This window comes from Echiichthys vipera (assembly GCF_963691815.1).
Source record: "Echiichthys vipera genome assembly, chromosome: 19".
Lineage (NCBI taxonomy): Eukaryota > Metazoa > Chordata > Actinopteri > Perciformes > Trachinidae > Echiichthys > Echiichthys vipera.
This window is the reverse complement of record NC_139844.1, coordinates 13,176,124-13,191,344: the sequence shown is the minus strand read 5'-3', so window position 1 is coordinate 13,191,344 and position 15,221 is coordinate 13,176,124. Positions and strand designations below refer to the sequence as shown.

General features: G+C 40.1%; 1 protein-coding gene across 1 annotated transcript; it reads right to left on the bottom strand.

Moving 5' to 3' along the window:
- Positions 1–10,709: 10,709 nt before the first annotated feature.
- tmem121ab (transmembrane protein 121Ab) lies at positions 10,710–11,648 on the bottom strand (the record flags this gene model as incomplete). The annotated part of the gene is made up of 1 exon (XM_083933914.1): positions 10,710–11,648. The coding sequence occupies one exon, from the start codon at positions 11,646–11,648 to the stop codon at positions 10,710–10,712; it is 939 nt and encodes a 312-aa protein (XP_083790040.1).
- Between the last annotated feature and the right edge of the window lie 3,573 nt (positions 11,649–15,221).

Sequence of the window (15,221 nt, the reverse complement as noted above, 5' to 3'; positions counted from 1 at the left end):
CTCTCGTCTAAAATAATATGTTCTGACTATCTCCCTTGTTGGCCTCAGTCTGTGGAGCTGCTGACATGTAAACAGACTCAGCTGGATGTTTGACAACTGCACAAAAATACAGGTGAGGCAGAGTTAAAAATATGTCACTGCTAAGAAAATCAATGAAAAGACGCAACGTGACAAGACCATGGTTGAGAGTACAGTTCACAAAATTGCCTTAAAAATGTTGTTTATATGCTGTGTTGACACGTTTCCCTTTGAATACAGTAGGTTACTCTGAAAAGCATAATGAACTAAAGTTCAGAACAACAAATTTCACTTACTGTTGTCCGTTCTCTTCCTTTTGACATTTGTACTAATACAAATTACTAATAGAAAAAAAAGTCCAGCCCCACAACATATTGTCACAAAGCTGATGGCTCTTTCCACTATTTCTTTTCACTGAATTTATAAGTAAATTTACATCTTAAAGTCTGTACGAAGGCAGGCTACAGTCCCTACTTGGTACATTGCTATTATACTCCATTGTGACCTTTCCTTGGTATTTAAACCGTCTGCAAACTTTATAACTAGATAAGATTAAAATAACCTGAATAAGGATGAGGACAGTGACATTACCAGAGCTGTAACCCGTGGTCATTGGCTGTTTGGGGTCTTTTTTTTTTCTTTTTTAACAACCCCAGACAATAATGAAGCCACTTTTAAAATAGTACAGAGATTAAGTCGTAAACTCAGAGGACAGTCAGCTGTTTCACAACTAACAGGGGGACTTTGTACCGCGATGCACGCTTAGCTTTCATCTATGCTTATCTGTTTATGGCAGCCCCCACAGACTTTTCCCTCGTGCATTGTGGCTCAGTGATTAATCCATTCTGCACACGCTGTACAGTTCATGAAGGCAACACAATACCTCCTTATCTACATATGTATGAATATTAAGTAGTCAGCCCCGCTGAAGGTAACAGAGTGCCATGGAGACTGATAGCTTTGATAAGACCGTCTGTAAAAATCAACTGAGTCATGCACTGAGACCTTTAATCAAGGTTATAGTTAGGATGTGTAGTGTGTCATAGATCACCGAGCACTGCGGACTTTTTTTCCACAGAAATCCATCTTTACAAGATCACATTAGTGTTGTAGAGAGCCCAAGGTGTGCATTTATTGTAGCCTGAAATATAGATTCACTCTCAGAATCAAATCTAATTTGAAATTAAAACAGTAAAACCGATAAATTGTTTGGTTTTCAGTAGAAAGCACAGTCATAATTCAGTATATTGTTATCCATAATTAGAATGGGACGCTTCCTCGTGTATTAGTGAATTACATTTTGTTACAGTTGGTAAGTGATTAAATCATTATTTTTTCTTTTTATGACTTTTATTTCCTTTTTTATGAGAGCGGCTGAAGAGTGACAGAAAAAGGGAGGGAGAGGGTGAGAGGGGGGATGACATGATTCAAACCACGGCTACTGCAATCTTGACTTTTTTCAAAATGTGTCTTTTGTTTTACTTTCTTTCTTGACATTAAATGTGTTAACTATTGGATGTTTGACGGTGACTATAGGAATACTTAACTGTGGCAAATATAATCAGTGTTTATTTAATCTGATTCCTAATGTTTTTCTACTTTTTTCTTTTAACATTTTTGTTTCACTCTTACATCTCTTACATGTTTTGTTTATTGTTATTATTAATACATTATTATTATTTACATGTGATGCATCTTCTACATTTCTAAGTCTATGTATTTGAAATATGTTCTATGTGCCCCATTTCTATTGCAGTGTTTGTTCAGTTTGCGCTACTTGTTTTAAAGCTGAAATTATTATTTGTGGTGCAACCGGCAAATGGAACGGCATCATCATCATCATCATCATCATCATCATCACCTACATCATCGTCATCACCCTGTAACGTTGCTGTGGTAACGGACGGTTAACTTTGGCCAGATTTTAACCTTCAAAATTGAATTTCGGATTGACTTTGAGTCTATCCAAATTTTTATCAATAAGAAAAGTATATATAGCTGATATACTACAAGATTTTATTTTCTAAAGGAAATGTAATATAGCCTACCTTTCAATTTTTTTTATTCATTTAGTATTTATTGTTTTATTTTCTACTCTTTTTCACTCTTGTGTATTTAAGTACCTTTTTTATATATGTTTACATGTATTTAAATATATATATGTTATATCATCATTACATAATGACTGTAATGTCCATTGGAAATAAAATTGACTTGTATGGATGAATGGATGGATAATGCCGAAATATTTTGTAATTGTTTGTGTGACAAGATGTACATAAGAATTTGCAAATAAGGTTGTAAAAAAAAAAAATTAATAATAATAACAACAGACAATTAATATAATAGACTGAGCAGCCAGTGGAGCAATATGAGCATCCAGTTGGGCTCCTGTTTCTGACCACTTGACAAATGTAAGTTCAGTATTCAGTCTTAAAATAGCAGTTAACTCTACGGTTCCCACTGGGCTAATTCATGAGAGAAATATCTGGCCTTTCTTACCGACTTAAATATCTAAATATCACTTTCATGTCCTAGCTTCTTGTTTATGTATACAAAATTACCTACTATAGCCAACATGTTTCTTTAAAAGCAAGGCCCTGCTTACACACAGGGCTCTCACTGATTACACCTCTTCTCAGGTGCCTTCACATGCTATGGAAAAGATGGTCCTTTCCATGTGTGAACAGGAAATTACCAGTGTGTTGTGTTCAAGTGCTTTTCTTGTCATAGTGAATCTAACATGGTGGACACACATTTTCCAGATCCCGACCTGTTACTTGGAGAAAACCATTTTAAAGTGCCTAATTCATTTTCTGCTACAGCAAAAAGAAAATATATTAAAAAACAAACAGTAAATAATAGGCTGTATTTTTTATAGATCATAAGTAAAGAGATAGCTAACATTTCGGTTTCAGCGACATGAGCTTGCTCAAAACAGTGTTGTTGTAATAAAGTAGACTCTTGCATTGCGCTCCACCATGTTGAAAAGGCCAAAGGTTATCTCATCTTGGCCACTGGTGTATCTATTTGATCTCTGCTGTAGAAATTCCCACGAGAGGGGGTATTCATGTACAATTTTCACGTCAGCCTTCACATCCTATTTCCCATAGGACGTGAAGGCTCCATAAATGAGGGGAGCTAACGTGTACAGGAGTTAGTGTTACATGTCAACAAATTTCGTGTGTTAGCTATTGCATCTACTTTAGCTTTAAACTAAGAAATATATCTGATTATGCGATATTGTCACAAAGAAACCATAAATAGTCCATAAATCAGCTTAGGAATCGTATTAAAAAAGACTGAAGGAACTCGCCTGAGGATTTTTCTTCAGCATCCAAGTAATCCAGTGATAGTTGCCTGTACATCCAAGGGAACATTGCAATCGGAATCTGCTAATAAGCTAATTCGGCATTCTTTTGAATGGGGCTTATATGCAAAAAATGTAAACAAATATGGGTTAATATGTTGCCAGATAACTCACTGAATCCATGGCATCATTAAACTTCCTGTTTGATGCTGGGTCTTCTTGACCTACAGTGCCAGACAGTGAAAAAGCCTGGTCTGGAGTAACACTGCAACTAATTGTCCTGAGGAGCTGTAAATATGCAAATATATGGATGGAAAATGTCATCATCAAAAAACACTTTGGGTGCTTTGCATTATGCTAACATGTCTCCTTGCTCTCCTCACTTGCGTTTCTAGAAAAGAGCTGCAAGGTTAAAGTAGTATGTCAGAAAAAAAAGATTTAGTATGTGCAAATACATAGTATGTTGACTGTAGTATGCCAAAAATGTGACCTCCTACATCCAGTTGGATTTTGCAGGATGCAAGCCATCATGCTTCTCTGGCTATCAACCCATAATCCTTTGTGCGGCATATACTGTATGAGCAAGATGCAATGTTATGAAGAAGTAGTATAGTATGTCCCAATTGTATGCATACTGCATGCAACACTGAATACTTTGTAAAGGCAGCTGCAGGACATACTAAAAGTGAAAAGAAAAGTATATGCAACTTGTAACTCAGCCTTGATGTGCTGCACAGCTGTATCTGGAGGTGCAGTATTTATATGTCAAGCCACTTGATTAAAGACTTGTGTAGGTTACACCTGTGTTCCTTCTCCAGAAGCCTCCTTGCTCTTTGTCTGCTCAAGGTGTGTTTAAAGTTCCACTCCAGGCACCTCGTAAAGTATTTTGAAATGACTCTGCCATGAGTAATATTTTGTTCAATATATGTTTTTTCCCCCACAGAAAATAAAAAGAAACTCTGAGAAAGGGCTGGAAGCACAACAACTCTTTCTCCCTCATTGAGATTTTCTGCATCTGGCCTTGCCACATCCACCGTTGCTCGTGATTGCGCTAGGTTGAGACTCTTCTGTGACTATGTTCTAGCTTCAAACCGCCCATCAAGATGACTAAACACATCAGAGAGAATCAGCCATAGGCCTACATGGTGGAGTCGGCTGCTTACAGGAGGCGACGAGGCAGTGGATGGCAGGTGCGACTCGCGGAGCACTGCGAAGGATGGACGAACCCGGAGCCCAGGCTGCCTGCACATGAAGCTAATGTTAGAGGTCTGCAACTAAGTTATGGTTTCGGCATCCGGAACGTTGTGACAGTGATACTAGGACTCAGACTCAGATGAGGAATCTGTTGTTCACTAGCAGAAGCATCAGAATGGTAAGTGTAGTTAGAAACTTTTATTAGTTTCTGTAGTTTGTTAGCTTGTACCTGTCAGTGGCTGACAGCTATAATGGCAGTGTGTTGTGTCTCTGTACTGACACTCTGCTCTGAGATGGAGGTTTCAGGTTTCAGAATACGTTTGAATCACAAATTTCAGACAGGGAGAGGAATGTGAAAACATCTCTCCAGGAACAAACTTTGCTCAGATACAGATACCTCAGACATTATAGAGACCATAAACAGAAGAAAAACACATTTATGAGTGCAGGGGGACTTTAAGGCCTTGTTAGATCCTCCTCGATGGCGGAGGGGGAACAATTTCCATGTCACAGGAGGAGAGAGGACGCGAGGAAGCATATGTTAGCGATAATCAAAAGCACCCTCTGTCTCACTAAGTTTTAGCAAGAAGCTTATTGTTTGTTGACCAAGCCTCAGTGGACAATAAATGTGTTGCAGTTTTATGATAGAAATGCATTCAGAGAGTGATTTCCATATAGATTACTGTGCGCAGTGGGTAGTGCAGTTAAAGGGGTGTGTAGCCAACAAAGTGATTGCGGCGTAAGAACACTGACATTTACTAACGAATGAAGCAACTGAGTGGACACACTCCTACTCCTAAGTCAGCAAATCCAAATGTGTGTGTCAAGGAAAGAGTGCGTATTGCTTGTTTCTGATGTAATTTAGGTGAGACTAAGTACTACAGTAGGTCATGGATGCTGAGTAAATCAAAGGCATTGAGAGAAAAAGCACTTTTACCAAGTTATTATATGGAGAGAGCACAATTGCATTCCTGATGTGCATGCTTGGCGATTTATGGATGAATCTCTCGTTCAGAGGGTCTAGGAAGAGGTGATCTGTTGCAGAGGCAGCCACAGGTAATGTATTCTATTCCCAAATTTGCCATTTACTTTCTCCCCTTGGCTGACAAGATTTATTCAAACAAAAGTGGCATTATGCTGTGAGCCTAACAATGAGCTGTGATTTAGACCACAGAAAGGATTTAGTCTCAGACGTAAATGTTCTAAATGGTACCAAGGACTGGTTCTGTGGCTGTTTTTCATACAGGAGGACATTTTTCATTAAATCCTGGTTCTCCATTCCCATTCTTTTAAAAAAACAACAACATTTTGCTGAGTCTACCGCTTTGACAGCATAAGAGAGATTTAATAATGTGTGTTGCAGCAACGAGCCAACCAGGCCATCACCTGCCGTCGTAGGCTCCACAGTCCCAGACATTTTGTCACCTCACAATGCTGCATCTTTAGCTCTGTTAGAGTTAAAAGATAGAACTGGTGTAATTTCAACATTTAGACTTATAGCCTATTTACATTTAGAAAATCATCTTGGTGGAATGAGGTGTGAAATTGCTTCTTATTTTTATTTACCTGTTTATGTTGCACGGTGTCACAACTAGATTAACAAGGAGGCTCTAAATATAGAGACTGGGATGTGACAATAAAGTGCGCAAGGTGACAAGATTTAAGGGGGATTATTTATCGGGACAGAGTAATATCTCTTGGGTGACGGATGATTGACAGTAAACAGTTTAATGCAATATTAATGTTCATTACTGCGAAAACAGCAAACTTTGGCACAGGGAGAAAAACGCTAACAGGAACTAATTGGAACACTTTTGCCCTACAGCATAGCATGTAATGATGCAACAGTGATGTCCTGGGTTTAAGGTTTGTCACATGTCACGGTTACCTCAGGTTTTTATAACTTGGGTCTTATTTTGTAGGTTTGTCTAATGTTTAATAAGAAATATGCCTACTCACTTAGTAGTTTTTGTTACCTGGTGATTAGGCAATATTTTTTACAAAAAAACCCCCAACATTTATTCAGATTTAAACCGGTTGTAAACAAACCAAAGATGTAGTTTATATGAACCATTTTAATTGGAGGTCAGAGTAAAAGTTAGTAGTAATCCCTCATTGCACAGGAAAACCATGACCACCACTATGGTTAGTATAGTTGGTCAAGGTTAAACCAACACCTGTAAACTGTGATGGTTGTTTACTAAAAAACTAAAATGATTAATTTGTCTCATTCTGTAAAATTCCTGTGGACACACAGTGGTCAGCATACAGTATTTGGGGGTCAAAGTTTAATTAATTTAAATGTATGCCACAAAACCTGGCAGAAAATCAGGCCACCTTGGAGAAAAATCCTTGGAAATGATCTCTGTAAACTTGTCCAAGTACAACTTAATGTTGTACTTGGACATCCCTTGTTTTACTATCCAGGATCAGCTAATCATCTCACTTTTGTACTGTTTTTTCAAAGCAACACTGGATTGGATCACCCTGATTGAGATACAAACTTTTCAAGATTACAAAATCTGTCTAACCATGTCACAATAATAGTCCACTAGCTATATACAGGATCGAGCATGGTCACTTTAAGTGCTTTCATATGAAGTGACATAAAACCGCAGGGGGGTGCAATTGTGAGACACTACTTTTAATTATGCCTGTGAATATTCTCATTTGTCCAGGTCATCATTATCCCCAAAGAAATGAAAGTCTAAACTTGGTTGTTTGTCTAAGAAGACGTTTCAGTTTCAGTTCATTTACGCATCTGACCAGGCTGGGTCTGGTCTGAACTTTGAATTATGTCATTGTATTTAATATAAGCGGTAAATTTTTATTTTTATATATATTTTATGGCAATATATATTAGTGCAATATATATTTTATTTTATATATAATCTTTTTATATTGATAGCTATTTTGGGGATTATCGGGAACATATCCTTTTTTTTTACTTTACTCTACTGAAAGCCTAATGTCTACTTCATCTCTTTATCATTGTAATGGTTAAACAAATCAAGAGCAAAATATAAATGAATAGGATACAAATGTATTATTTTAGTAATTAAAATGTTTCATTATGTTTTCCCTGAAATCCACCCTGAATCCACCCCTCTGCTGGCATCAGGATAATCCCATTTTTTCTTCTTTATCAAAGGAATTCCAATCCCAAAAAAATTGGGGTCAAAGATCAAGATCAAACCTAAAACTGGATTACGTGAGCCAATCCAATTTCCGAATCATTTTTCAAGATTTAACATCAGTGCTGGTGTTAAAAGACACATAATTATTTCCCCGGTGGCTTTTAACGGTGGCTTTTCTTCTGGGTTTATTTGAAACTTGCATGTTTGTCTGACTACATGTGTGATGTCGCCACGCTCAACATCTCAACAGTTAACTTGGTGAGTACAATGGTATTATAACCGATGGGAAGTAAGGCTAAAGCTATGAACTGGAATGATCCAGACTAGTCAGAATTCAGGAATCAATCTCAACTATTCACGGTAATAACATTGCATAAATAAATAAAGTCAAATCAAATATAGATAACATATACAGTACCCAGGTATATAAAACACTTCCTAAAGCCATGAAAAATCCAACAGTTGGAAATCCCCTGCAAATAGGAGCAAAACTATACTGTGTAAAAGCGACTTCATATTTTTGTATTTCATACGTCAGTTATCAGACCTCATGGTGCAGAGTTACTGTAAGACAGGTGCTGGACTGAAAACACACAACGAGAATGAACTGGAAAGTGCCTGGAGAACGATGCCTCAGAAATACTTAATACTCCACCAACAAGAAGAATCAATATCTCTCAACAATAGAGATTCCAAGAGAAGACACTGGAAGTTACAGATATTGTAAGCCCCAAACTGACTTTCTCTCCCAGTTAAACAATTGGTTTGTTTGATGAGCTTGAAGCAACAATATAGTTGGTGTGTGGGAATCAACACACTACTTCATTGTGCATACTTAGATTATTGTGGTGCTGTAACTCCCTGAACATGGTTTTATGTGTCTTCTTCTGTGTATTTTGCATATTTTGCAAAAAAAAGTCCTAGTTTGTGAGTAAGCAAATGCTGAAAGTTGGGACTTGTAGCATTTTGCCCACCAAGCACAATTTTACCTGAATAGAAGTAGAAATAAAAGGAAGCTGTTGCAAAAGCTATCGTTTCGTTGTTGAAGGTATTTAGCAGTGATGTTAGCAAACCTACTTACGTATCTCCTCCTTGCGGGTTTTCCCCTGCAAATGGAGACAATAGCTTTAATCCCAAATATTAAATGCGGCCATATGTACCTTTTGTAAATTATAATATTTTGAGAACAATGAATTACCTCAGAATCATCTTTAAAAAAGCCGTACATTATGCTTAAAAAGAAACCTCGCCTTTTTGTTGATCATCCAGTGTCTTTGTCTTTCTGCAGCTGACAGTTATCACTTATGGATAGTGTCACTGTGATCAGCAGTAAACCTCAGTTAACCCGATGACAGTAAAGTGATTGTCCTCATGTGGCTGACCTCTCCACCTCCCGCCACAACTGTTGGGTCAGTTAATAAAATCCTCTATGGAAACACAGAGGCAATTCATCAGCTGTAAAAGTTCTATTTGATAACTGATAGCGGGTCGGTGGCGTTGCAGAGAAGATTAGTGTTCACAGAACAAAAAAAGCAAGTGGGAAGGCGATAAAGAGTACAGAGGAGGAACAATTTGAGAAAAGGCTCATACATTTTCATCACATTTTAAAGATAAATGCAGTGCTTCCTCTCTCCAAATGTGTTAGCCCGAGGTAGGAAATGAATGCCAGAGTCTAGGAGGAGGATGCTCAGCCTAAATATTTATGTGCTGCGTGGATTCTTCAATGCACAACATAACAGAACTTTGCTGTTATGTAGCTGTTGCTTGCATGTACCACAAGAGCGCCAAATGCTGCTTAATTTTGCTAAAAAAAAAAAAAAAATTTATGTAATCATAATTCGGAAAAAGAAACCATGCTCTCGTAATTATTCTTTTATTCATACTTTTATTAAAACACCATTGGCCTCCAACAAGTAAAGAATGTACATAATAATAATTAATAATAATAATAATAATAATATTAATCATAACAGTAAACTGAAGAACATCAGAAAAGGTATTTTCTGTTTGCATGTTATAGTATTTATGCTTTATCTTTTGTCGATTCTTCAGTGAGGCGTTCTCTGGGACACACTCTTTGACTTCAAGGCGTCAGCTAGTTGTAGAGGAATGTACAGTACGGGAAACAAAAAGGAACTTACCCCCATCATATTAGTTTTATTTTCTGACTTCACTTACTACATATTTTGTCTCATTTGCAATTCATCCCACAGCACACTCACATCTGCTCCAAAACAATTTGAAATAACCTAAACCTCCTGTGCTGAACACACGCTTACACACACACATACTCTATAGATGTGCGTTCACATAGACACACACTCACACACAGTAACACACACGCTTGGATGCCTGCAGTGGACGGTATAGTGCTGAGCTCGGGTGCTTTGATCAGACCTTTGGTCGTAAAGCGACACACTGACCGAGGCAGCAGCTCATTTCTCAGCAGAACCAAACACAGAAAGGAAAGCATTCATCTGCCACCAACCTTGCCCTAGCACAGCACAGATAACCCCAACACCCCCCCCCCCCCCCTTCCCCCCATGACCGACCCTTGGCACTGCCTGCTCCTCCTCTCCATCAGTGCTTCACGCTGAGTGGTACTGTATGTCCTTTGGTGCTGGAATTCAAAGGAAATGCCACAGACGCACTTTCACAAGAGTGACCTTTAAAAAAATACAAGATACTCACAGAGGGGGTACCAACTGTCGATTTCACACAACTTAATGTCACCAGGCTACGCACTGTGGAGATTGTCTCTAATAAAAGTTTGAACTTTTAAAATATTTGAAACAATTATAAACACAATGGCACGATTAAAAACCTTTGATTTTAAAGTCTTCACGCTGTACTCAGAGTCAAGTGTACTTTTACATTATGTTCTGACAGACAGGTGATGCTGAAAATATCTTTGATGGTTTCAGTTCATGTGGGCTTGACAAGAGCAGAATACCATCCTGTCATGCAGCTGATTTCTCTTTTTCTTTCCACTACTGGAGCTTTCATAAAAAGCAGTCAGTTTCTAATGGGGTTCAGTCCAGCGCTGGCGGTCATGTGTCAATGACGTCCTGCGCCGGCGAAGGTTCATGTGGCAAACTGGTGGTGTTGGGCAGCGGCTGTGGGTGGCTGTTCTGCTGCAGCTCTAGCGCCATAGCATTCTGCGGGTGGGGGAACTCCTTCACCTGTCTGCGGTACTCCAGGAAAGTGGATGCCTTTGTCGCGATGGCCACCACGTTCTTTCCGACAAAGATGGTGGAAACACGGCTGTCCTGAAACAGCACCATGTTTACACCCCGTATGAGGATGGTGACCACGTTTATGGTAACCAGGCTCAGAACTGGGTACAGCATCATCTTCTGGGGCGACATGTGCTCCCCCTGCATGCTGATTTCACTGAGTGACACACATGGCAGGATGAGAAGCAGGATGTAGCAGTAGAAGAACATCAGGCCCTCGGCCCAGATGGGCAGGCCTGTCCGCTGGGGCTCCCACAAGTTGGCTTGGATATCCAGTAGGTCCAGCAGGTCTAGAGCCACCCAGAATAGACGACTCCTCATGTCCTCCTTCTTCCGGAAAGTTCTCACATATTCCATACTATCCAGAGCCACTAGAACCAAGTATAAGCCTGGTACACATACAGATAATAATAACGTCAAAGCCTTTCTGGCCACTGTCTCCAAACTCTTCCTGTCTGCCTTGCAATTCTGGAAGACAAAGTAGAGCTTGATTTCCAGGACAAAGATGTACAGAAACCAGAGGATCATGGCGTATCCTCGTCGGGCGGTGCGCACCTCGGCACCGACCCACACTGCAACATATCGCAGCACTATGAGGAAGCATACATCCCCTACCAGCACGATGATACACACCCCAATCTTTCTGGGACCCTGGTTCTGCTCCACCAGGTAGGCGTCCATGAAGGCCATGCTGGTCATGATGACGATGGTGGTCAGGCACACGTGGCGTTTGTCTGGGGGCGGCAACACCATGGCGAGGGCACCTGCTGGCTCTCACTCTCACTTTCAGTCCCCAGCTTTCAAAAGCAAGAATAGTCCAGAAGGTAAATACGGCACTGTGTCCGCTCCAAACCTTTACAGTTAGCAAAAAAAAAAATGTATTTAAGGTGGTCTGACAGCTCTGGTGTGCACAGGAGCAGATATCTGACTGGTGTGTCTAATACAAGAGCAATACTATAAGTCACTACACTAATAGTCCGTAGAGAAGGACGGTTATTGTAATGTAGAAGAAAAGCAGTGTGCGGAGTCAGCGGAGAGTTTCTGGCTGCTGATTGCTCTCAGACGATGTGAAAACAGTAACATCACCTCATTACTCAACGCACTTCCATTGATTCTCCTCTGCCCCTTAGCAGCAACTAGACCAAGGGCTCTACAGCTGACACACCATGACTGTTAGTAATCCACACAGTCAAATGGAGAATGCTCTTAGGGCAGGCTCGGTCTAATGGACATGTGTTGGGATTGTGGGACACGATGCTGCAGTGTAGAAATGTTTATGGAAGTGTTTATCTTTGTATGCGACAGTGTTGGAAGCAGGAATTGTAGGCTTGTCGGTGCTGCAGCTTAGCATGTGCAAGGAATTCCTCTTTGGATACTCCTGTAGACGGTGGTGCAGTGTGTGTGGCTCCTTGCAATCCTGCAGTGTGTGGGAAGGAAAACGGAGGAGAGATAGGAGAGGAGTCTGCAGTGGCCAGAAGCCCCCAGCCGCCATAAATCACAGAGACAGCAGGTCAACGGCCCATGAGGCCTTGCGTCCGGCGCCGGCTTCCCTGTGGGGTGGCTCGTACGCCGGATTGAAGATCCATCCTCCCCCCCTCCTCTTGCCACGTGCCAGCTTCTCTATAGCCTAGAAGAGGGGGAAATAAAGAGGAGAAGAGGGTAAGGGCAGAGGAGAAGGAGAAGGAGAAGGAGAAGGAGAAGGAGAAGGAGAAGGAGAAGGAGAAGGAAACCTGTCAGCATTACTGGGCCATATAACACAGTTTTCATTGCCGAGAGCCTTCCACATATGCGGCCAAGCAATGTGTCAGCTTGGCTCAAATATAGCCTGTTTCACTATTGATAGGGCAGAACATATTGCACTTGTTACACTAAGGCTGCTTCAGGATGTCATTACCTCTCTGTCTGTGATGCGTCACAAGACATCTGAATGCATAGCTTAACATGCTCCAATGATAATGTTATTATATTCAGCATATTTGGTGCCATCATACCCAGTAGTTTAATTTTGGGAGTTGAATTAATAGAGGATTTATTTCAAGAAATTGTAGAAACCAATTTAAAAGTCTCATATAGCTAACTGCTCAGCACTTCTTTTTCTTTTTTTTTTCTGCATTACTTGGCACTACATTTTCTTTTTAGGCAAGGGTAAATGGGAAAAACGACGGCAAAGAGTTCATTTCCTGCACATGTCTTGAGTCACTCTGCTAAATTATGATTTCAGTATGTATGCAATAGAATTTTTACTGGAAGATTATTACATATTTCCATTTAGTGTCAGAAATTCATCGCACAGAAAACCAAACCACATTTTATCTATAATGTGTCTTCGTCACGCACGCTCATTCCTCACATTTTATTTTACCTACAGTGCAAGCTCCATTTACAGCCTATCTTTGTTGAATGATGTTTCAAGGTGTTCCTGTTTTACCCCGTTTAGTATTCCAGATGATGTGTGTGTTGAAGCGTTTGACGGGTTAGGTCGAGGGGGGGGGGGCTCTCATCAACAGTCCAGTCGGATGTTTACAGCACTTTCTAAAAAGAAACTGCATAGATGCCGCTTAACTCACCAGCAGGACTTCACTGGCCTCCATAAATAACTTAATATTAGCATAGAGAGCAAACAAGGCTGGGTAAAAGAAAGTGAAATGTGTTAATTGAGCAGAAACACTTCCCTCGCATTGACTTTGGTGAGCTTCAGCCAAAACTAAAATGTATCTGTTGCTCTGTTCTGCCCTGTAATTTCCATCTGCCCCTCCTGTCACTGGATCCTTCAGGCAGAACAGAAATAGCCTAAATCATATTACTGTTTCTGTCTGCTGTGGTACGATATGACTGTAACAGAGAGCATAACTTGTTTGGCTCAAGAAAGTGACCATGAAACTTCTCTCTACAGTATATAGCCATCCCAAAATATTCCACCATGCTAATGAAAATTTCAATGTGGGGTATTCTAGTTGACAGACCCATATATTAATATTGTTAAGTCTAACGCTCTAAATAACAGGTTATATCTGACCATCTTATTTCAGTATTTCTCAACACATGTCAAAGTGTGTGTAAAAAATAAACTGACAACCTCATAAAGGCTTCAGTGTGTATAAACATTAAATATAGATCTTAAAGGGCTTCTCCTGTCAGCTAGTATTGCTTTTACATAAAGATGGGGGCCCAAGAAAAGACAGATTTTAAAGAAGGTTAAAATCAATGCAACAGGGAGCGCTTAAGCCATTTCAACCACAACGATTCCCGGGGTTTGCATCTGATCGAGGCATTTGATGCATGTTGTTGCTTATCGCTCTCCCTTATTTCATCGTGCAAAAAGCCAGGCAGCTCAAAGGCAAGGAACAGGTGCACGTAGGTCTACTGCATGATGCCAGAGCCAGGGGCTGGTTTCACCAAGATAGACTTTGACTTTGACTTAAATCTAACTGCTGGTCAGATAGATGTCTAAATTCACCTGAATACCATGGCTCTTAGTCCACAGTAAGCCTGGGGGCAGAGTTGCTGTTCTTTGTTAGTCTTAAAATAGTCTAAACTGTCTAGACTAATCAAGCAGCAAAATGAGTGTTAGACTGGTCTAACACCAAAGACCAGTCTACCATATCTTTGTGAAACCAGCTTCAGAAAGCAGGTCATTTCTTTAACATCTTAAAGGGGACCTATTAGACTTGTTTTCAGGTACATACATGTATTTTGCATTTCTACTAGAACATGTTGACATGCTTTAAATTTCATAAAACACTTTATTTCTCTCATTCTGCTCATGGCTGCTACACCTGTATTCAACCTCTGTCTGAGACTCTCTGATGCAGCTCCTGTCTCTCTAAGACCTCCTCGTGAAAAGTCCAGGCTGCTCTGATGGAAGTAAACAGTGTTTATCTTCATTAAATCACCTAACAACAACACCATTCTGCTACAGTAAAATCACACAGTCCCGTACACACTTCAACACTGTCGGTTTTACAGTGATTTAGACGGACATGTATCTGTTCTTGGCTGAGATGGACGGCACAGCACTGCAGTGTTTCATTGGAATTAATAAATTAGCAACCAGTGGTAATTGCTCAGAACACCGTGGTGAATTTAAGCCCACATTCACAGTTTTTAAGCTTTACATTGTTAAATCCAGAGAGCAGCTTATGTTGGTAGCAGAGAAACAAGTTAGCGGGTGTTGCTTCCTACTGTGCACCCAGCTCTGGCGTGAGGCAAGGAGAGAAAAGCAACCGTAATGACAGCAAAACACAGTGAAGGCTCTCACACTGAGCTGAAATGGAAACACGGTGCTGTAACACGTGTCTTTAGGTTTTAATTAAGGGCATTATGTTT